Here is a 23810-nt window from a genome sequence, read left to right on the forward strand (position 1 = left end):
GCTACTGTAGGTCTCATTTTCAAGGTATGGTTTCAGCCAAGTCTGAGACTAACAAACAAACCATCAGCAGAACACCAGATTAATTAACCAAAAGGTTCAGTTTCCACAACAGTCACTGAATACAAAAGCAGTAGCCTTTTGTTTTTGTTGGATTTGAACCTGTAACTAAAAGGTACAAGTGTCCTTATAAGTGAGACAAAATGGCAATTGTAAAAAGATGGTGGTTTTGGTTCAACACAAATCTTGTTGATGAGGCTATACAGTGCAGAGTTTCAAATACGATCTTTTACTCAGCTTTGCTGCTACTGAAGTCAAGTGGAATGCAAAATGTCCCTGTTCTTTTATAGGAACTTTGATAATGTATACTTTATACAGACACAAAGACAAGATTGCCTGGTGGCTGTTATTTAATTACTCTGAAACCAATTCATCCTTACAGAATTACAAATTGGATGCAGATCTGATTTTAGGAATTGATTTATTCTAGGTTTGGACTTGGCTAAACCCACGCCAGTGAAACTGTCCCTAAGGTAGGGTGTTTCCTTTATTCAGCTTTATCAACTAGTACATTGTGCATACATAAATGCTACTATTAATGAAGAAGCAAGTGCAAAGCAAGGTTCAGTGCAAGACACGATATAACATCTAGTACCATCTATCTACCTTTCCTACAGTTTCACAGCCCTCATTGACCCATGGCAGATCATGGCAAGCTCCGCTGAAGTCAACAGATTATATCATTCTTTTGTGGAATTTATTTTTAACTTTTGGTCACAATTTAAACAATGTAAACCTCCAGGTTTAGGTTTCATAACTGTTCTGGAAAAGTTATGAATTATAATGTTACACTGATACCTTTAATTGCCATCCTGTTTTAATGTTCTATGTGTACTATGTGCCTTTTTACTGTGTTTTTGTGTTTCATGTTACCTGCCTGTGTTATGCCTTGCTGTAAACCAAATCGCCCCACGCCCACGGGGACAAACAAATAAATGAACCTGAGGTTAAAAGCATACATATTTTAAGTAAACCTGCAGCACAGCTTACCCATATATCTGCCACTGGTGGAGGAGGCCGGTGTACCCTTACCATCTTTGTTAGCTTCACTTGAATCACTTGCTAAGCTAAGCATAAAAGTCCAATACAACCATATACTGTATCTGAAGCTAAAAAGGTGAGCCATTTCAACAAGCTCAAGGCTATATTGAAACTTTTATCTTTGTAGAGGAGTCTTTCATCTAATTGTAGATCTATAACCTCTCAAGTGCCATTTCGACCAGTCTTCGTTTTCCCGGTCTTTTACACAGTATATCGACCCACAGATAGAAGCATTGCACATGGGTCAGGATAACCTGTCTGAGTTTGCATTTGTTAGGCATACGTATATATATGTTTTGCAATAATTTAAAGCCATCCCAAATGCCATAAGCCAAGTTCATATCAAGTCCATGCAGCGTTAATTTAATCTCTGCAGGCCAGAAATAATCTTTTTGTCGACGTTATTTGTCAAAAATCAGTTTATTTATGGTGAGCACTGGGTGAGTGGAGAATGTTTTGTGTCCAGGGAGCACCCGAGCAGGTGAGGGGAGAATGGCATGGGCCATATGCCTGAGGAAGAGCCTGAGGGTGAGGTCACGCTGGGCAAGACCTACAGTATACGCTGTAGACGCTATCATTTGTTTTGGGCAGAAGTTGCAGGATTTGGGCGGAAGTATACCGCTCAAGGAAATGACGTTGATGCTTTTACAAATCAGTTTACATTCTCCGTGAATGAAACAAGTGTTGTGATTGGTCGGAAGAATATCGTAGCCCGGGGGAAATATAGCTGACCGTTGTGTTCCGGACCGACACTTCCGCCGATAGCGTCTCTGCCGTAGGTTTTGTAACCATCCAGGCTTTTCTCTTCGCAGACGAGTAAGGCTGGGACCGAGGCTAGGGTGAGGTTATGGTTGCAGCTCCAAGAGACCATATCCGTCAGTTTATGGGTAAGATTATTACAGGGGTTGAATGCTGATGCACATAGGGGTGTGTGTGTCCGCGCACTTACTGGACGTGCATTGTGTGCACATGCTGTTTGCACAGGCGGAATTAAAGACGGCTCTGTGTTGATTTCTGATATGACAATCGTTAACTAGGGGTAAAGTGCTGATCTACAAGCAGTGGCCGGGTCGGGTGCAACGGAGTCTGGGGACTAAAGTCATTCAGTCTATCCTGATATGAAGGCTGTGGACTTCACGTTGTTGTTCTGTCCATCCTCCATAGCCTTATTCTTCTCTGCAGTCAAGGACAGCTCAGAGGACTTGGGCTCCACTACCACTTTATTTGACCTGCAGGGAAGAGAGAACAGCTTTTATGTCCGTTGAACAAAATGTCCTCCAAAACGACTTTGTGGCTGTCTTCGCTGTCTTGATTGTTGTTCGATTTTGTTCCAATTTAACCACTTAAAACACTTGAACCCTATTCTAGGGCAGAATATTTGGCGAGAATAGCAGATCTACAAGCATATTAGGAGCTGACCTATTTTCTTCAGAGAAAACAAATGATCTGCATTCAGCTCACAGCACGTTACAACATGACGCCATATTACATACATCTATAGGGTTCATTCATTTGGTTAAAGTGAGTCTGTATGTATGTACTGACGGAGGGGGTGTGGTCCTCACTTTTCTCTGTTGAAAACAAGGAAGTCCCTCTCAACGTTTTCTAGGCGTTGCTGTAGCTGATTGTTCTGGGAACACAAGAACAGACCAAAGAACTGTCAGTCAGCCATGAAACAACAATAGTTGGAATTTCAATAATAGAGGAAACTTTTCTTTTTGAGCTTCATAGCATATACTGTAGGCCTACTTACCAAAGTGCCAACCAAAGATTACAAAGTGCTTTACAATAGAAGACAACATTCATACAGCCGTAAGGAAAAGAGCAATAGTAGAGAGTAAAAAGCTAATAAACAAAATAACAAAATAAACAAATAGCATCAATAGCATCAACAAACATGAATCAAGGCAAACTTGAAAAGGAAATAAGCATGGATAAAAGAGGCAATAAAAACAAGGCCTTGATATAAAAGATGGTTTAAAAGATGACACTGACTTTGCTAGCCTTAGATCCTCATGGCAAGGCGTATCAGAGCCTGGTAAGGGTGCCTGGGCTGCAAAAGCCTAATCACTGCAGGTTTTGAGTTTTAAGAACAACAAAGAGAGCCCTTTCTGAGAATCTATTGTTATAATACACTACGGGGGACAGTACCAGACCAGTTTATGTAAACACATTCTTCATTCAGTATTCCACTATGTGCATTCAATGGCAAACAGCACTGGAATGATGAGGAAAGTAGCAACGTATTGGTCCAGTGCACCACAAGGAATACATATTTACAAAAACATCGTTTTTTCTTCCAGAATAAAATCTCTGTACAGAATTGCCTACATTCTATCTATCTATATCTATATCTAATATCTATCTATCTATCTATCTATCTATCTATCTATGCAGACCTCATTGATCTTGTGGAGAAAATTCTGTTTCAGCTTCTTGCAGCTGCTGGCTGCTCAGATGGCCTTGACAACAGGGGTCTTCAACAGGGGTCCGGGACCTCTAGGGGGTCCTCAGAGATACAACTGGGGGTCCGGTCCGTCACATCACATATTTGTGTGATGGGGAACATTACCTGACCATAGCACATCTACAATTGAAAATAGCAGATGTACAATGCTCACAACGCCTCGCAACTGTTTTGGTGTAGAGAGGGAAAAAGAGCAGAGCCAACAATCAAGTTGACTAAGGGTTTAAAAAGTTAATTTGAAAATACAAAGGAAAAGGTCTGGCTGCTGGGAAGGTTAAAAAAAAAGTGTACTCTTCTGGTGAAACAAAGTTAATTACTGGGATTACTGAGTTAAGCAGTCACACCTGGCCGGAGTCAAACTAGAACTGGACTCTGGAGCTGGGTGTGGCTGCGCACCTGTTGTGCATGGACTTGATTAAGGCACTACAGGATAAATCAGTCATCCTCCCTCACAGCCTTTATTGAAGTGGCGACCTAAAAACTGGGAAAAACTATCTATGAAAGCTATGGAAAAGTTAAAATTGCAACACAATACAGCTAAGGGGGGTCCTTGGGCTGAAAAACTCTCTGCCATGAGTAGCCTACAACACAGCGAAATAAATGTTGACTTGTGGTGCATATTCTCCTTTAATGTTTAGAGGACGTCGAGTCCCTCGACGTCCGCGCCACTTATTTTAGCACCTCTTAGTCATGTGAGAGGCACCCTGTTGTCCCGCACCGCCACAACTCACAGCCTCAACGACAGTAGAAAAGGATGAAGTGACGAGAGACCTTATTGAGATAAATCTTCATCCTGACGGTGATCTCCATGGTATAGGGAGTGTGTGTGTGTGTGTAGTACATGCAAGTATGCTTTGGTTTCTTCCTTAGACGCACGCACGCACGCACGCAGTCTCTCTGTCTGTAAAGGAATAGAGCGTCGCAGTCCCTCCCCCTTTCAGAACGACTAGTGGCCCAGGAAATGCAATGCATTTCTCCCATAGGATTTTCTTTAAGTATTTATTTAAAGACGGTTACGCCGCGGACAAAGCCAACTCGGAACGTGACAAATCATGACAATGAACATATTTTGGGCCGATCAAATCATTAGAAGGAAGAAAATAAAGGCAGGAGACAACACTTTGTTTTGTTTTTTCTTCTTATAAATTATTTGATCGGCCCAAAACATTGTGTTCATTGTCATGATTTCTCACGATCCGAGTTGGCTTTGTCCGCGGCGTAACCGTCTTTAAATAAATACTTAAAGAAAATCCTATGGGAGAAATGCATTGCATTTCATTTCCTGGGCCACTCGTCGTTCTGAAAGGGGGAGGGACTGCGACGCTCTATAGTCAAGTGACGATGGGTCATAATTTTCTCTGATGATTCTTAAATGCATCATAACTGGGCCAGCTGACTCATTCACATTCACATGCTTTATGGTTGGAAAGTTGAAAGAAAGATGGAGGCAATGCGATTGATTTCCACAGATTATTTTACATAGTATGGTGTTTATGTGGCACTTTCTGGCGGGAAACTTTCCGTTTCTCAACCAGTGTTCCATGGACCATAGGCGTAGTTGCAATGAGCATTGAGCAATGTAATTATAGCATGTTATTTTCATAAGCCAGTCAAATATAAGACAAACTTTGAACTAATAGGCAGCGTAGTGTGGGGGAAAAAAGCTTTAAATGAAATCATGACTGTTAAGGGCTTGATATACTTTGTTGCACGTGCTGTCATGCACCAACAGTAGCAGATGTGCAAGCTCACAATGCTAGAGGTCCAGAGCTTCAATAAGGTTGAGAGCCACTGGTGCAAACCGTATATCCAACGCCACATGAACACACTGTGAGTCCCATCACACAGCGGAGAGGAGGGCTGCAGGTGCTGCCACAGTGGAAGGGTGAGGGTGGGGCGGGGCGAGGGGGGAGAGAGAGATGGGAGAGAGAGAGAGAAAAAGAGAGAGAGAGAAAGAGAGGGAGAGAGAGAGAGAGGGGGAGAGAGAGAGAGAGAGAGAGAGAGAGAGAGAGAGAGAAGCATTCACATGAGACCAGTGTTTGGAAAGTTACTCAGAAGAGGAATGAGTTACTCTTTACTTGCCTTTGAAATGTAATAGTACTTTACTTATTACTTGGCATAAAAAGCAATTAGTTACAGTATGTTAGGAACAAAGCGGTTCGACAGCACCTCAAACCGCATCTCAGGAGTAGGCGTTCTAAGCATTCTAAGCATCAAGAAGGAAGCTATAGTAGCTATAGCTTCCTTCTTGATGCTTAGAATGCCTAGTACGGAGAATCTTCACCAGGTCATTACTTATTACTTGGTATCAAAAGCGAATTCGTTATTTTACTCATTATATTACATTTGCTCCACCCGTTCCTCACGTAGCTATATAGTCCCTCCCCTGCACGACATCATACGGCAAGGGCCGGGCGTCTCCCAAGGTTCATTAAATAAGCTTAGGTAGCGAAGACCATTTCTCTAGTGTGTACAACGTGCTTTAGGGTTTTCATTAATGTAGATCTGTGTTTTTCGGGCTAATTAACCTTCTTCCTCTGTTTTGTTCCAGGCTCCCTCCCCAAACCCAGTGTCTCCGGGCCAGCTCTACCGTTCCTTCCACCCTCTCCCCGGATTTCCAAACCCCTCTCACCACTTCCAGGATTACACTCTCCAACAGACCTCCTGTCCCCCACACGTAACGTTTTGTCTGAATATTTTTTTTTTTTGCCCCTACTCCTGTCTCTGTGTCTTTGCCTTTGGCACATTTGGCTATGTAGCACCAGTTGAGCGTAATAACCCAGCCCGTTTAGATCCTTTTAGAAGTGAATCTACAGTAGGCTATATACTTTACCGGAAGTGACATACTTTACTTGGATTAGTAACTGTAATATGATTACTGTTCTGGCGATTGTAATCTCTTACACTACTCATTACTGGTGAAAGTAACAGTATAATGCAGTAATATATTACTTAATAACTTGCAGCCCAACACTGCATCAGACTGACAAAGGAGACAAAAATAAACAATTCATGTGTTCTTTCGAGAGAGAAAGGGCAGAAAATGAGGGTGTGTGTGTGTGTGTGTGTGTGTGTGTGTGTGTGTGTGTGTGTGTGTGTGTGTGTGTATGTGCGCGCATGGTACTGCACATGAATGTGTGCAACAGGGAATTTGTGATTATGCTGAAGATCAAGGCTGTGTTCTTGGTGTGTAGGCGACACACTAGCAAGGAAGGGTAGGCAGACAAACCCAGAGGCAGGTCTGGAAGGGGAAACGTTGGCGTGTTGGTATAGATGAGACTAGATAGATGTATGACAGCAGCATCACTCAGCTACCAGCACCAGACATATTGCTCTCCTATTCTCTAAAGATCATGAGGCGTTATAGTGCCTGATAACCGAAACATCCTATGGCGCTCCATGATCTGACCTGAAATCAGTCCTTACTGATTATAATTCGGCATCTGAGTTGAACCATGTGTATACATACTTTGTACATACAAAATGGCATTGGAACAATGTTTGCTTTCCAACGATGACTATATCAGAAAAATAACTGTGTTGAATGCTTCTTTCTTGCCATTGGATTATGGAGACAAAATACTGTTTCTACACTTAAGGGCCTTGCAAAACGGTTCCATCGAGCAAAACACACTTAATGCAGACTTGGGCTCTATTTTCGTCCATGGCTAAACAAACCCCTTATACCTAAACTTCTTTGCCTTTTTCTTTACTATTTGGAAAACATTTTTGAATAGTTAAAATGGCCAATCTACAAGCTCACAACGTGTCGATGTAGATCGGCTAGTTGAACTATGCAAAAATGTTATTTCTATTCAAAAGTAGTTTAGGGGTTACGGTTTAGCATAATTATATAAAATAGAGACCCTAGTGCTTAACTCAATCAATTGAACAATTGATCAATTGAAGAATGTTGAATCTTGAGAAGAATATCAAACGTTCTGTGTGCATTTCCCATTATAATTTCTTCAAAACAGGAAGGAGTGCGACTGCACCATGTACTGAGAAGTTTATTTAACTAGTTATTTTAACATTAATTTAAAAACCGCTAAACAAACACACCACACAGTGCAAGAGGAAAGTGTAGGTAAAACCAATCAAATAAGCAGCCACTCAGAATATTTGCTCGTTTTTATTCCCTTTTGTACAACCTTGATATACAATGGGTTAGGGCATTCACTTCTAGTCATTTTTACTAGTTGACTAGTTGCCTAGTTTACTAGTCGACTATTTTTTTATTTTTTATTTTTTGAAATAAATATTTGTACATTTAAAAACTATGTACATTGGTGGTGACTAACTATAATCTACCTGATCTTGAGGCCTACACAATCGGGGAAAAATAAACTTTTTTTTATTTTTTTCTTATCAACTACTAGTCAACTAGTACCAACAAGGTCGACTAGTGGATTTACTAGTCGACTAGTAAACTAGTCGACTAGTTGCTTAATGCCCTACAATGGGTCTATACTGTAAGTGTGCCCTAAAAGTAACATTTAAGCTACATTTTAATCAACTGAGGAAACCTGAACCCTCATTGCCTGGCAGGGGGCCAGTGAGAGCCTTGTAATCGGCAGGCGAGATTCATCATAAAGTGGGTGGGAGAATTTTGAGTGCTTGTTGGAGTCAGGGATTTGGGCACTCTCCATCTACAATGATTCATATCTTATTCAAGTGGCATTGTGTCACTTTGTTTATGCTTTTGTTTTTCCCAGGGGACTTTACCACTGGACTGCCAATAACTGCCAGGCCAAAACGTGGAACAATTTAAAACGCATGCAAGGTAATCTGCTTGTTTTTCTGATTTCTACTATGTATACTGTGAAAGCCTTCCTGAGATTCCTTTTAAAGAAACTACTTCTTTAGGTTGCCTGGCCATTTTTTAAATAGAACGCAGACAATAATGCAAATGCAGGTGACCTTGGTATAAAGTGTGCTTTGGGACTTTGAATGGTCAAAGAATAAGTTTGACAGTGTAGTAAATGTAATTATTACCCTGGGAGCTTTGGGACCTATACCCACAGGCAAAGGGGTAGACGCCGGTGACACTGCTGCCACCTGGCAGTGGAACAGTAACAGGCTGTATTAATCAACCCCTGGTTGTTGCAGCAAGCATGACCGTCACTAAGGTGCATACATTGACATGACCGTCACTAAGGTGCATACATTGACATGACCGTCACTAAGGTGCATACATTGACATGACCGTCACTAAGGTGCATACATTGACATGACCGTCACTAAGGTGCATACATTGACACGACCGTCACTAAGGTGCATACATTGACACGACCGTCACTAAGGTGCATACATTGACATGACCGTCACTAAGGTGCATACATTGACATGACCGTCACTAAGGTGCATACATTGGGGAGCAAGATGACGCTAATTATGTAATGTGAAGACGCAAATAATGTGTATAACCCCGTGAATGGTCTAGGAGTGGTTCCCAAACTATTTCATGTCACGGACCCCCAGATTGATACTCATTAGCCCGCGGACCCCCCCCATTAGAAAATATACACCAGGGACCCCCATAAGAGAAGATTTTTACGGCTCCAGCAGTGATTCGCCACCATTTTAATTTCAAGGACCCCAGACATGCATTAGTCTACGGACACCCATTTAATGATCTAATCTCTGGGACCCCAATATAATTCATTCAAATCACTGTTAATTTAACTCTGAGTTCCAAACTATATTTAGCTGGGGACCCCCTGGAACTCCCCCAAGGACCCCTGAGGGTCCACAGACCCCACTTTGGGATATATATATGCCCATTATCCGGTCAGGTCGGTGGTTCTGGACAACCCAACTATTTGACTAGCTCGACATCGACGACATGTTACTACAGATGCACACCACACGCACATACAGTAAAGACATTTTATTGTTATCTGATGGTATATTGTAACCGTGTAACCTTTGTGAATTATTCTGATGAAACCTTCCACATGTTATATGTTCTATAATAATATAGATGGTTTTTGTTTCTATTTTAGAAGTTAAGTCAAAGGCAAATGGAACAGGCTGAAACTTTGCCCCGAATTTGGAGTAATACGTCATACCTCAGATACACCATAGATGACTAACGTCATTCTCGCTAAATATGGAGTTCCATTTTATTAATCTACTGGCCAATCTCTTTTTGAGGTACAGATTTTGTCCCCACACGTCTCAATTTGTGACATTGACAATGAAAGGAGAAATTAGGTCAAATGTCCGCCAAATATTTGTTTTTTGTTTTTGTTTGACTCGGGTTCCACAGATAAATATGGTGAGAATAGCTGATCGACAAGCTCACACATGTATATCGGCTATACATTTAACATTTTTGACTCTGTTACGTAATATTTGACAATTATTTATAGTGCAGTTTCTTGTTGCTTACTGTTCACTCAGTAATGGTCTTATAATTATATATATATTAATTATATTATATTATATATTATTTTTTAATTGGGGCCGAAGTACTGCAGTAGTGCGAAGCCCTATTTAAATCACAATGATACACCTGTATCATGTCCCGACTTACAGAAAAAGTCTCTTAGCGCCATGACCCAAACAGGAAGTCAGCCATTTTTTATTTATTGTGGCGTTTTGGCGAAATGTATGCCATTTCCACAGGTCGCACTTTAACGAACGCCTCCTGGAACGATGGTCAGTTCCAAATAAAACTCACTCAGCGTCAGCATACACAAAAGACCGCAACGATGAAAAGTTATCCAAATCGGAGGTTCTTGTAAAATGGCGTGACCGTGGCGAAGCGTCAAACTTCAACGCCAAATAGGAAGTGAAAATAGAGTTCTTGTCCTTCATTGGTGTAACTTAGCCCTGCCTCATTTTCTGATTGGTCCATGTGATAGTTCCTATTTTTTGCTATAACTTTTCAATGGTTTGTCCTACAGACGTGCGAGTCACTTGATTTAATTGAAAGTCCTTGTCCATGATTGGAATCAATAACACCTGACATCATTAAGGCCCTCATTTACTGCCAAGGTCATCATCAGTCCCACAGGAAATATTGATTGATATTTTTTCTTTCTTTGGTGGAGCGTGCTGTTTCCAGACGACGATAACTCCCGTGGACACAGCACATGTACAGCAGGCTTAACCCCAGGTGCAGACGGGATAACACCCAAAACTTAAAAAACCCTTAAGCAAGAAATAGGGTGCTTCCCACATTCTCAATAGTGAGCTCCAGGACTAAATTCAAAAGTTTAGAATTTAGAATCAGAGTCTAAAGTGTTGGGAGCTCAGTCATGCATGTGTGCACATTGTGAGCCATGCCTCCCCAGGCTCCCACACATTTTTTTCATGGGTTTTCCCCGACCTTTGCCCTCTTCCCTTCCCACACCGGCTGGTATACATACAGTAGATCCCCCATTATGTAAGGTCTCTGATCTGTGTTTCGGGGACAGGGAAGGAAACCCTTAATACAGTTGGCTTTGTCCTCTTCATCAGCTCCTGGTATTATGGCCTTCGCTTTCTCCTCTCCCCCTTTCAGCAAGCACACTGCAATCTTGAAATTGGTTCAGCCCTCCATATTTTATTATGGAAGGCTGATTCCTGGAGAGACAGGAATCTGGGAGTAGGGAACGGCATGCAGAAAAATGGTCCAGCCAGCCACAAATCGAACCGGGGACTCTCAACAAATCTTCACTCTTGTTTTATTTTTTCCCCCCTCTTCACTGTGTATCCATGTTAACAATCCAAGAAGTTTGTAGCCATGAGCAGGTCCAGTGCGACTTCCTTGGGAATGTTAAAGTCGGGAGCGTCTGGGGCATCCCCTTTCGGGTTGGAGTAACATTCCTTGTAGGCGAAGAAGTTGCAGACCAGAACCAGGACATGAGAGGGGATCTCCTTGAGGGCCACCTCGTTCATTTCATCCTCTGCCACCTCACCGGGCCCAGTCATCATGGCTTTGATGGTAGCCGAGTACTTCAGCGCAAGGCTTTTCTTCACGATAAATTGAAAGCCATCGGAAGAGATCAACTTCACGTACGTGGCATCGGGCCCCATACAGCTACCATTACCTACTACACCGTCCATTTTATTTGAGAAGGTTCGTCTATTAATGTAAACTAGCAAGTGAATTTGTTCTTCTAATGAATGTGACACTTGTTAGGTTGAGTGTCTCCATTATGTAGAGAATATCTATGACGTGCAATGACGTCACATAATTAAAGCATGGGTACATGTGTCATCAATGATACATTTGTGACACACTGGAAGAAGAAGGAGGCTCCTGCATTTAAGCACTGGTTAAATGAAATGACTAGTAGGCCTACACTTCATCTTGAGAGAATAAGGTATTTCCTGAGAAACAGGGAGAGACAGTTTGATAAGGTTTGGCTGCCCCTTGTCCATTACCTGAGTAGAAACAATTAATAGACAGGATACCATTGATATGGTTGACTGTACGCCATTTTCTTTTCAGATGTTTTCCATGAGCTTTCTATCATCTTATTCTATAGTATGCAGTGTCAATGAGCAGTATGGGTGGGAGGGTTAAGGGATTTCTTTCTCTTTTTTGTCTTGTTTATTTTTTTCTTTCATAAAAAAAAAAGGGATTTCATATCATAATGTTTGTAACAATTTATAATCTGTTCAATAAAAACATATTTGACAAAAAATATATACATTTGTGTACAGTATGGCTCCTTATTTGGAGGTTTTAGCCCGATCCGACGGCTTTCTTCTTCCTTTAATACAAACTAGAACAGTGACCTTTGGGCACTGGCCTACTTGGAACGATGCAAGTTTGAAATGCATTCCCCAGCCAGTTATTATGTCCCATATTGTGTCCCTTTTATGCCCATATATGGAGTTATTTGTCAGGCATGCCCAAATGTGGAGCCTAAGCAGATTTTACAGAGGCCAGTTTCGAATTGCAGCCATCCGTAGGTGCCCTTTGAGAGCGGTTTTGAAGGAGTCAAGGGATTCACATGTCTTAATGACTGTTGGTAGGGCGTTCCACATTTTGGTGGCATAGGAGCGAAAATAATTTAGTCCCTTGTTTGTGCCGAATCTGGGTTGTACATGGTTTGTTGCACTCCCTCTGGTGTTGTGGGTGTGGACTTCGTTTACATTAAGGAAGTATTTAGACAGGTACATGGGTATCTTGGTGGTGTATCGAATCTTGTGGACCAGACCCATTGCAAGATGCTGTACTCTGTCTTCGACCCTAAGCCATCCCAGCCTGTCAAAGTGGGCAGGGGTGAAGTGGGTTCGGGGGGTGAGGCCAAGTAGGAGCCTGACCAGTTTGTTTTGGGAGGTCTGGAGCCTTGTTTTGAGGGCCTTTGAGGTGCTGTGGTACCAAGAGGTGGATGCATAGTCAAAGAAACCTTGTACGAGGGCTCCTGTTAAGGTCTTCAAGGTGTTTTTGCTGACCAGTGAGGAGATCCTGTAAAGGAATCTTGTTCTTTGATTGACTTTTTTGATTACGTTGGTGGCCATTTTATCACCGGAAAGATTGGCCTCCAGGATGGAACCTGGGTAGGTAATTTGATCTTTTCGTGTGATAATATTGTCACCCACTCTAACCAAGAAGCCATCTGCCTTGCTGAGATTACTATTTGATCCGAAGAGGATGGATTCAGTTTTTCCCAGGTGTAAGGATAGTTTGTTATCAGCGAGCCAGGTGCCAGGTGGGGTGGAACAAGTGACTTGGTGCACTAATAGTTAGATAGAGGCTAATGTGTGGACGCCTGGATGGACAGTGGACCTCACAAACGTAACAAGCTCATATGGAGACTATTCCGGCGCGCAGACATTTCTGCAAACATTGTTGGTGTCACTCATGATAACACAAGCTCACAGAGGTCACCATGTACGGAGACTCTTCTGCCAGAAGATCTCCGCAGATGGCAATGCGTTGTAGGCTTCTTCTTTTTTTACTGCTGAAGTATAAAATAAGTGGATAAAAAACATTGTTATGCTATATTAACAACTCAAGGTGGGGTCCCCGGACCCCACCTTGAGAACCACTGACCTACATTGCTCTATGTAACCGTGGCTCCCTGTGTTTGGAGACAGACATGTCATGCTATGTCTATAATTACCCATGGCCCACCTGGGCATACCGTTTGGAGAATTGCCAACGCACACACACTGTGGAAGGTCGACATGACCGAGATGGCCACTCTAAAACAGGAAATGACTGAGAAACTTTTGGGAGAAACACTGCACAAAGTTGAAAACTACGGGAGCGCCGATGGCCTAGTGGTTAAGGTGAACTGTCACAATACCACACAGGCTCTATTCTCTAAATGGAGGCCTTTGCTGCGTGTCACTCCCTGTCGGCTGTCTCTCGTTTTCCTATCCCTCTTCACTGTGCTGCACTAAAGGCAGAAAAGCCCCAAAGAGTTTCTTTAACCCATTTTGACCAAAAATAGCAGACCTACAAGCTCGTAGCGCACCACTCGGTGGCGCGCTATGAGCTTGTAGATCTGCTATTTTTCAATAGCTAAAGCATAACATAATGCTAACACCAAAAAGGGGTTCCCGACCAAAATGGGTTAAAAGAAATTGAAATGAAAATCAAATCATCACTATGGGGGTGATCAGCCAATCAAATCATCGCTATTATTCACACAAACACACAAGGCTGGGCATTTTGAGGGGCTATATCACCCCTCAAAAAAGAAATTTGAAAACTATAAACAAAAATTTGAACAACAGAAGATGTTGCCCCAAAGCTCTATGGCCACGTGTTGTCACATGGTCAGATGGGCGGGGCGTGGATGAGCATTTTCAAGTGATTCAAGCCCTGATCCAGAAAAGGTTTAGAACCACAGCTATACATGATTCATGTTTCATTCATGATTTATTTTTCAGTTGGAGTGGCAGTGTGACAGCTGGCTACATGATTATGAATTCAAGAATAGAAACCATAAAGCTTACATTGTCTCATGATCTTGAACCATGATCATATTTGGCCATCGGGCGAGCACCTGCGCTAGTTTCTTATTGAAACAAAATATTTGTATTTATTTATGAAAACCCCCTGAATTTTTTTTTTGGGATGAAATGACAAAGGTGCACCACAGGAGGCCGCTGAGGGTAGCCTATAATTCACATAATCTCATGGGACACCAAATGCAGTGTAACAATGCTGTGCTGGCCACCATGACCTGAGAAATAGTCTGATCATTCTAAACGACTAGTTCATGTTGCAGTGATTGTCCTTGCTGTGCCAGAAACTGTACATACATTAGGATAACACAAAACGGGGGAAAGCAAAAGAGAGATCGCATGGGGATTTAAACCCAAATAAAAAAGTAACAACCAACATTTCAGCTCAGAGAAAGCTGCTCCCTGCAGTCACAAGGCTAACATTACAGCTAATGTTAGGTAGCTACTAGCTAGCTGGGAACACTGAGGATGTTCATGTGTCAGGAGGACAGAGTGACCCTGTCATGACTCTTCACTAAACTGAAAATAATGACAAACTTTTTGAACTCCATAATGGACAGGGGAGAGCCTCCATTGGGATGTGAACACTGAACTGGGCGAATGGATTTGAAAGACATTATGAAGGGGATCCAGAGAGACTAGGAAGAAGGCTGGATAAAAGGCAAAGATGAAGCCAAAAGGTAAGACATTGCATTGCCAATGCATCAATGCACCGTGTGGCCATAAATTGTTAATCCTTGGCAGGTTTATGACTATTTACAACATCGCAGATTCAGCACCAAATCTTTTTGTGAATCGTGAGTTGAGCAAAGCCAAAGTGTATCCTATTTTATATTTGTGTTGGCAAGACTGAACATATTTTTTTTTATGGTCTTGGGCTTGTCGTAGTCTACCTGTTGACAAGTGTCTTTGTCCCCCCTCTCTCTCTGATGGTTTTCAAGGAGAGTTCAGATGTTAACTGCTACCTCTGTTAGATTAAAAGCATTTTTATGGTCTTGGACTTGTCGTAGGCTATACCTGTTGAGTGTCTTTGTCCCCCCTCTCTCTCTGATGGTGTTCAAGGAGAGTTCAGATGTTAATTGCTACCTCTGTTAGATTAAACTTTCCATTAATTTTGATGAACCTAAAGGGAGTGCTGAGCTGGATGGAAGCCCAAGAGGGACACACACACACTTCCAAATGTCCTTCCATTGTACAGGTTTAAGCTTAAGAAGCACAGCAGCTTGTCTTGATTAGGGCCCGACTGATATTGTTTTTTGCCGATTATATTGATAATTATTTAACTTTTTTTTTTAAATAGTCTGTTTCATCTTTTTTTCTTCATTCACTATTAGAAGTTAAGTCAAAGGAACAGGCTGACACTTTGCCCCAAATTTGGAGTAGGCCTACTATGTCATATTGTAGATATGTTAGATATGTTAGATACCCCATGTTAGAAAAATCACACTGGACAACCGTGGGTCCGACCGACAATGCCGAGCACTACACTCCCTGTGGTGGTGTGGAACGCGTGTGTCGAATTTACAGACGTATACACACAACACAGAGACATAGACAGAGCCTCTACAGCCGGTTCCGGTGTGCCGCCCCGCGTCTGAAACGGTTGAGAAATGACAGTTACCGTGTGGCAAACCCGAAAGCATCATACTGTAGTTAATGTGTGTGTGTGTGTGTGTGTGTTTGTGTGTGCGTTAGGTTGCGCACAGGTGGTGAAAAACAACCATGCTGTTTTCATACACACACACACACACACACACACACACACACACACACACACACACACACACACACACACACACACACACACACACACACACACACACACACACACACATCTCCGTAAGGGAGTGGTTGCACCACTCAAAAAGAAAAACGTGTCAGTGAAAAAGGACACAGCGGAGGGATGCGCTTTCTTCTGACTGCATGAGAACAGACATTCCACCACATTATCAGTGATTTAATGGAGCTATTGCTACGCTACATTATGAGCTTGGCAGACGCCGAGGAAGAGAGGCGAAGGAAGGAGCGCGAGAGAGAAGAGGGGAAAGATAAATGAGTGAAACATGGAGGAACAGAGAGGGAGGAGGTGATGGTAAAAGATAATGGAGGGGATGGAGCATCAGGGGAAAGGGGAGGATGGTGAAGAGTAGGATAAAAGACTAAAGAAACAGAGTGAGGAACATTCAAATGAAAATTAGTATGTGGGAAAGGCCAGTTTATTTGTACTATAGCACATTTCAATAGCTAGAGGCATCGCACCTCCGATCTGACTGATCTCTGTATCTGTCAGCCCTTGTCCCTTTTATGCCCATAAATGGAGATCTCTGTATCTGTCAGCCCTTGTCCCTTTTATGCCCATAAATGGAGATCTCTGTATCGGTCAGTCCTTGTCCCCTTTAATGGCTTTTCTGGCCCTCCATACTGTATATTATGTGCATTTGTATTATAGACTCTACAGTGCATTTGAACCATCCATCCACCCATTAGGCAGTTAATGAAAAAATGTTTCACCTGACTGAGACAAAGGTAACTAAAAGAAGGCAGAGCATCCTTAATTGGGCTCAAATGAGAATCGACTAGAAAAGGTGCTCTTCAGAGCACTGGTCTCCACAAGGTCAGGAAGCTTTGTTGTGGGCGTGCATTTTGTTTGAGTGGTGCAACCACTCCTATATAGACAGCTATGTGTGTCCCTCCCTGGGTCTGTCTGTTCCTGTGTCCCTGTGTCCCTGGGTCTGTCTGTCCGAGCACGAAAATAGCGTTATAGCGGTTTTTCACCACCAAGTGTCACTGTTGCACAGCCTAATACACATGCAGACATAGCCTGGTTAATAAACCAGACTAATATCGCACGGACCGCGGGATATTAGTCTGGGGAGCCTCTCCAGACCGTAATCTGCCGGCAGGCAATTTATTTTTGCCAACGGCTGATTCGGTCTGGTTTATTAACCAGGCTAATGCAGACACACACAGGCCAGGGAGGAGGGCTAGTACAGTACAGTACAGTACAGTACAGTACCACTCACTGGTATTTTGGTATTGAGTGATCATAGAAGTAGAAGTTAATAGACAATAGGGCAATGTTTAAAGGTTGGCATTTGTTCCTCAACACATTGGAAATGTGCGTGCAACGTTTCACAGCAATCGGACATCGGTTCATGATTTGAGGCATTTTGTTCAAAACGGGCCACACCTGCAATCTCAGGCAAACCACGATAGAATATAAAAAATCTGACAGATCCGTCTTGATCACATGACTATTGAAGATCATGTGTGTACCTACCGATTTGTGTGATATTTGGATAAAATTTGAAGGACTAATATAATATAATGTGTTTAGCATAAGTTGGCTTGCTGGTGGCACTATAAAAGGTAGGCCAGAGGTTTTTCCATCGCCTCTAGGGAGTGTGCAATTGTGAACACAACTTTTTACGCAAGTCGGTGCAGTTATAGTTAATGTGTGTGCATAGTATCACCGCAATCGGACGCTGCGTTCTTGATTTGCAGCATTTTGTTCAAAATGGGTGCTGCTGATGATCTTAGCCAATCAAGATAGAATATCTAGAATATCTAGAATGCCTTCGGCCTGGTGAAGATAATTTTTCTGCAATCATTGCTTTAAAAATGCTGCGTGTAGTGTACTATATACCACTCTCTCTATCTCTCTATCTCTCTGTCTCTTTGTCTCTCTCTGAATCGGCATCCGACCCACAAGTCTGGCATCGGTCAAGCTTTACTTTAGTGATCTGATCTTGGCTCTGGTTTACTTATATCTCTGTGTCACCAACACACACATTGCTGTTGAGTGTGCCATCCATCTTGATGTTGACACCAGGTTGATTCGACTCACGTCACAAATAATAAAGTAGGACTGGAATATCATAGTTTTTGTTTGATGCTCACTTCTTGACATTTTTGTTCCCCAAAAATGGATCTAAGGGATGGAGATGACAACTGTGAGGGGTGTTAATGGGTGTTGTATGAATTCAAATAGCCATGGATTGTAATTTACTTAAGGTGCTCATGGATGATTGGACTGATTCTAAGCCAGGAGCCATAGTCTACAGCAGTAAAATGCTGTGTCACATTCTGTATACGTACTTAACTTACTTTATTTTATTAGACCGTCTGGGATCATTTGTCTCCATAAGGGTAAAACATATCTACCCTGGAAACGGCCATCATTACTTCATTATAACGAAAGACTGTCATGGACCCTAATGGACCCTTTTTACATTAGCCAAGAAGATGACAGATCAGTTTGTGTGATATCGGCGAGACGCACACGCGCACACACACACACACACACACACACACACACACACACACACACACACACACACACACACACACACACACACACACACACACACACACACACACACACACACACACACACACACACACACACACACACACACACGCACGCAAGTCTGCACAAGCAGCTGTCTGCCGTGATAAAACACAGCTCAATTTGGGCCAGCTAGCTCCTGCTTATTATTACTGGCTGGCACAGCCCGCGACCCGGACCACACAAACTCAGCATCAGTTTAATCGAAAAAGACCATCAAGATTTGGAGAGGAGTTTGAAACGATGACTGAATTACTCAGTAATGGCCCAGACCCATCGTCTAGGAAACAGGTGGCACGTTTCAGTCGATATAGGCTCTGTGATTAGCCAATAATCTCTCTCTCTCTCTCTCTCTTTTTTTTATCAAGTATAGAGGGTTTAAGTGGGACTGAATTCATGTCCATTTTATCAAGTATAGAGGGTTTAAGTGGGACTGAATTCATGTCTATTTTATCAAGTATAGAGGGTTTAAGTGGGACTGAACAAAAAGTGAACAAAAAAAGTGAACAAAAGTGAATTCATTCTATATGGACAAATTGAAGAAGTTTGGTAGGTCAGAACTTCAGAAGGAGTATGGGCTGTGCGTAATGCTCACTAACGCACTCTCAGTGGAATGACTACTGACGTTATCCAAGCTAAGACCCTTTCCATTAACTGTGTGTGTGCGTGTGCATGTGTGCGCGTGCGTGCGAGTGTGCGTGCATGCGCCATTTTACTTTACCGAGGGATCAATTAACCTTGTTTTTCTCTCCACTGTGAGTAAACACCCAGAGGACCACAGCTGATTTATGTAGACAGAGCGAAAGTCTGAATGACCTGGGGGTATTCCATCACAGCAGATAAAGGAGAACTCTGGCTCATTGTTATTTTTTCATAAGTCTCAGGCTAATTTACGTGATATGTCTGAAAAAAAAGAAAAGAAGAAGCGCTACGTGGGTCCTTTATGTAGAGAAAACTGTAGACAGGTGCTCTTTGGAGAGGGTTTCATATAGCAAAGCACAAGAGTTCTTAAAAAGTTCTATACCTTGAGTCAATGTCACTGTGGAAGGAGGTATAAGGTGGCGGAGGGTCCAAGGCAGCTCTGTCCAGTTGAAGTAGAAAAAATCCTTTATTTCATTTTAAAAGGGTTAAAAACACGACCAACGCGTTTCGGCCTTCATCAGGGTCAACGTGAGATGTCTGTTCCATTACTGTGGCTTATTTGATTCCCTGCTTGCTTTTGGTAATCTGGTGCTTCCTTTTCCACTGCAGATGTAGCTCAATGTAGCTGGTCAATATGCTGTAGCGCTTCCGCATCAAACTGTTGTAATAAAACTGCTGAATTAACTAACTACTTCAACTGCTTCAGCCCAGTTTGCCCAGGAGTAGGCCTACGTGACTTTGGAACGATTCGTACAGCTTAATCTGGAGAGTTCGTTAAGTGCCGCTTTGCGGCATTATCTTTGGCAATTGACTTTTTCTGGGCTACTAAATGTACCGTGTGAGAGCACGCGTTGCAGGATTGCTCAAGCCTGTACCGAGTTCATGTTGAAGACATGGTCTGAATCAAAACAAGCCTTTTCAGTATTCAGCACAGAATTCATCAGCAACAATGATGAAAAAGCCGGCTGATTGCGTTTTGTGATCCCCACCATATACAGTCAGCATGGTGGCCATTAATTTAGATGTCGTGAAACCTGATGGGGCACTTATAGACTCGTCCAAGCCTTCTTTTACAGCACTCTAAAAGCTGTTAAGGGCAAACTAAGAAGCAACTTGCCACCTGTAGCAGGGCCAAATGCAACCATGGCCCAACTGTCTTTAATGAGTAATGATGGTCACTAAATGGGAGAGGTACACGTCAGGTATATGAAGACCCATAAGGGGTCGAAATGTTGTCATCCTTTATCAAATAAAATTTCCAGTGGGAAAGCAGTGTGCGGACATTCTCTCCTTTTCCCATAAGGTACCATTTTACTGTGTGTTTTAAATTAACCGGGTAGACTTTGAAGTAGAGCCCTATGCATCGGGAGTGGGATCCGGCGTGGGTCAATGCAACTCTTGCAGGAGGGGGCAGTTTAAAAGAAATAGGGAATAGGCGTTACAAAAACAACAACCCTGGGGGTCCCGCTAAATACTGCACGGACCCGCAATAAAGCGTAGCGTACCTGAAGCATGTGCGGACGAGATTCTCTTGAACACATTTATCTTACGGCCGACTGCAGAGCAGAACGTAATTTTGAAACATTGTTCCCGACAACTTGCGACGTAAGTATGGACATAATGCATCTATTTAATGGCCTACTGGCAAGCAGCCAAAGACCAGACTAGCCCACTGTGTCTCTGTCCGTGGTGCTGTAATGGCCATATCTCTCTCTCTCTCTCTCTCTCTCTCTCGCTCTCTCTCTCTCTCTCGCACTCTCACTCTCGCTCGCATTCATTCTGTGTTTCAGTTTGTAATGGTTTTGGGTCCCAGGGGAAATATTAAGGGATTATACTGTACTAAATGGCACTTACATTTTTGTGGCAGGCAGGAGCTGCGGTCAGAAATTAACTGCGTTAGTGGTTAGAAAGAAAACCATTGCGGATAAAACAACGAAGAGTCCAGCGCAGGCTCTACTATGAAGAACCTCTGTATTTGAAGGTTGTTAATTCAATGTACCATCTTTCAAAACAAGTGTCGCACTGTATGCTTAATTCTAGTTTAGGAACCATGCATATGAATCCTATAGGTTACACTGACTACAGGTGCCAACCAGGTCAAGTGCACATTTTTGGAACGGTAATAACCTATAGCCCATGTCTATAGTCTACCTGATGCAGAGTGAGTGAGTCTCTGTTTAATTCTGGTCATGTGATGACGGGCTTTCTAGAAGTAAATCTGTTATGGACGGCAAGGCAATTGAGATTGAATTGATAACAGAACCTTGGGGAAGGTGAGGTCTTAATTTCACGGGGGGGAGACTTACCTGGGGGGAGCCATCCGAGCCCTGGTCTCTGGTCTTCCTGGCGAGCCTCTTCTTCTTCTTGTGTAGTGGTTTGCTCTCCAGAATCATTTCTTCTAGCTCAAATGTAGGGTCACAGTTAAGCCTCCGCTTCTTCAGAGACAGACAGACAGACAGACAGACAGACAGACAGACAGACAGACAGACAGACAGACAGACAGACAGACAGACAGACAGACAGACAGACAGACGCACACAGGGTCAAACACGGCAGCTGCTGCACAGCACAGGCTTGTGTGCTAAAAGTGAATACTCCAATAGTATGAGAGGAAACATTTTGTCACGCAAACTTGCTGAAATGTGTACTGTAGTGTAATTTGGAAATCCATACAGTAAATGGTGTACGTTTTTTGTCCAGAAATGACACCTCACTGTTACATTATCCCACTTATTGTGAAACAATTATTTGTTAGTCTGTTATTTTAGAAAGGTTTTCTCCTATAGAAAGAAAGATATAACAGATGAGAATTGAGTGTTCAACAAAGCCATGTGCTATTGTAAGTCAGTGTAGGTTCCCAAACGTCGACTCTGAAGGGAAGCTCATGCCAGACAACCTCTAGAAAAGTCTTGAGACGTGGGTGGGACAAGGTTAGGAGTCAAAAAGCTGACCCACTTCAACTCGCCACATTAAATTAAAACTTTTTATTTTATTTTTTTTTGACCAAAAGGGAGTGTTTGGCAGAAGCCTCAGCTTATAGTGCCAGCCCTTTTAATATTCAAAATAGCTATAGAAAGGAAAAATAAATACAACAAAACAAAGAAAAAAACAAACAAAACAAGCTCATTCAGTGCCACCTGGTGCATGGACACCAGTTTTGGCCCTCGTTGCCACCAAAGCCCATTATAAAGAAAAGAAAGAAAATTTAATTATATTGTGCATGTAATGTGCATATCATCACCTGCACACCAGATTTCTATTCAAAAAGGCGTCCAAAGGCGCCATTGGCACTCTTGGCCACCAGGGGGAGGCGTCCAAAGGCGTCATCTGGCATGGAATGAGTAGTATGTGTGTCTGGGCCCAGGGAATGAGGGGGAGAGTGGATAGGACATAATTAGATTTAGAGAGACTTGTCAATTCCCCATCGATCGTCCAGTGTTTTTTCTCTGCAAGGCTGGCCTGTGACTGCGGGGGGGGGGTTTAGGCCTACAGCTGCACTGTGCAGGGGGTGCAGGCTACACAGCTGCAATGACTGCAGACCTTTACAGGAATTAGATCCGGCTGTTTACATCTGTTCTTATATAGAGACTTGTGGTGTTATCCAATGACACACAAAAGTGTTGGCTTGGAAAATATGTACTGTAAGTAAAATTACTTTTTAAGCATGTCCCATTTCATTCGTTTTCAAAGTGTATATAAATATTTTGAAGATCTACAAGCTTACAATGCGTCGCCTGTAGATCAAAATGAGATTAAAATAGGGCGAGTATAGGGCTCTTGCAGGAATCCTGGAGAAGGCCTGGGAGTATGCATATCCGGTCTACATGTGTTTTGTGGATTTGGAGAAGGCATATGACCGGGTCCCCCGGGATGTCCTGTGGGAGGTGCTGCGGGAGTATGGGGTGAGGGGGACCTTATTGAGGTCCATCCAATCTCTGTACACCCAAAGCGAGAGCTGTGTCCGTGTGCTTGGGAGTAAGTCGGATTCGTTTCCGGTGGGGGTTGGCCTTCGCCAGGGCTGCGCTTTGTCACCTATCCTGTTTGTGATTTTCATGGACAGGATATCGAGGCGTAGTCGTGGCGGAGAGGGTATTCGGCTCGGTGACCTAAGGGTTGAATCACTGCTTTTTGCAGATGATGTGGTCCTGATGGCACCATCGGTCCAAGACCTTCAGCTCTCACTGGACCGGTTCGCAGCCGAGTGTACGGCGGCTGGGATGAGGATCAGCGTCTCCAAATCTGAGGCCATGGTTCTCAGCAGGAAACCGGTGGATTGTGCAGTCCGGGTAGGGAATGAGGCATTACCCCATGGTGAAGGAGTTCAAGTATCTCGGG

General features: G+C 42.9%; 1 protein-coding gene across 1 annotated transcript in view; it reads right to left on the bottom strand.

Moving 5' to 3' along the window:
• Positions 1-2006: 2006 nt before the first annotated feature.
• stk32a (serine/threonine kinase 32A) overlaps positions 2007-23810 on the bottom strand; it is a 121967-nt gene continuing 100163 nt past the window's right edge. The window contains exons 10-12 of the mRNA XM_083765279.1: positions 21782-21910; positions 2664-2728; positions 2007-2327 (exon numbers count right to left, since the gene is read on the bottom strand). Of these exons, the coding sequence (XP_083621405.1) occupies positions 2207-2327; positions 2664-2728; positions 21782-21910 (315 nt within the window). The 3' untranslated portion in view covers positions 2007-2206. The remainder of the gene's footprint in view (positions 2328-2663; positions 2729-21781; positions 21911-23810) is intronic.

The sequence above is a fragment of the Protomyctophum parallelum genome (genome assembly GCF_964188405.1).
Source record: "Protomyctophum parallelum genome assembly, chromosome: 1".
NCBI lineage: Eukaryota > Metazoa > Chordata > Actinopteri > Myctophiformes > Myctophidae > Protomyctophum > Protomyctophum parallelum.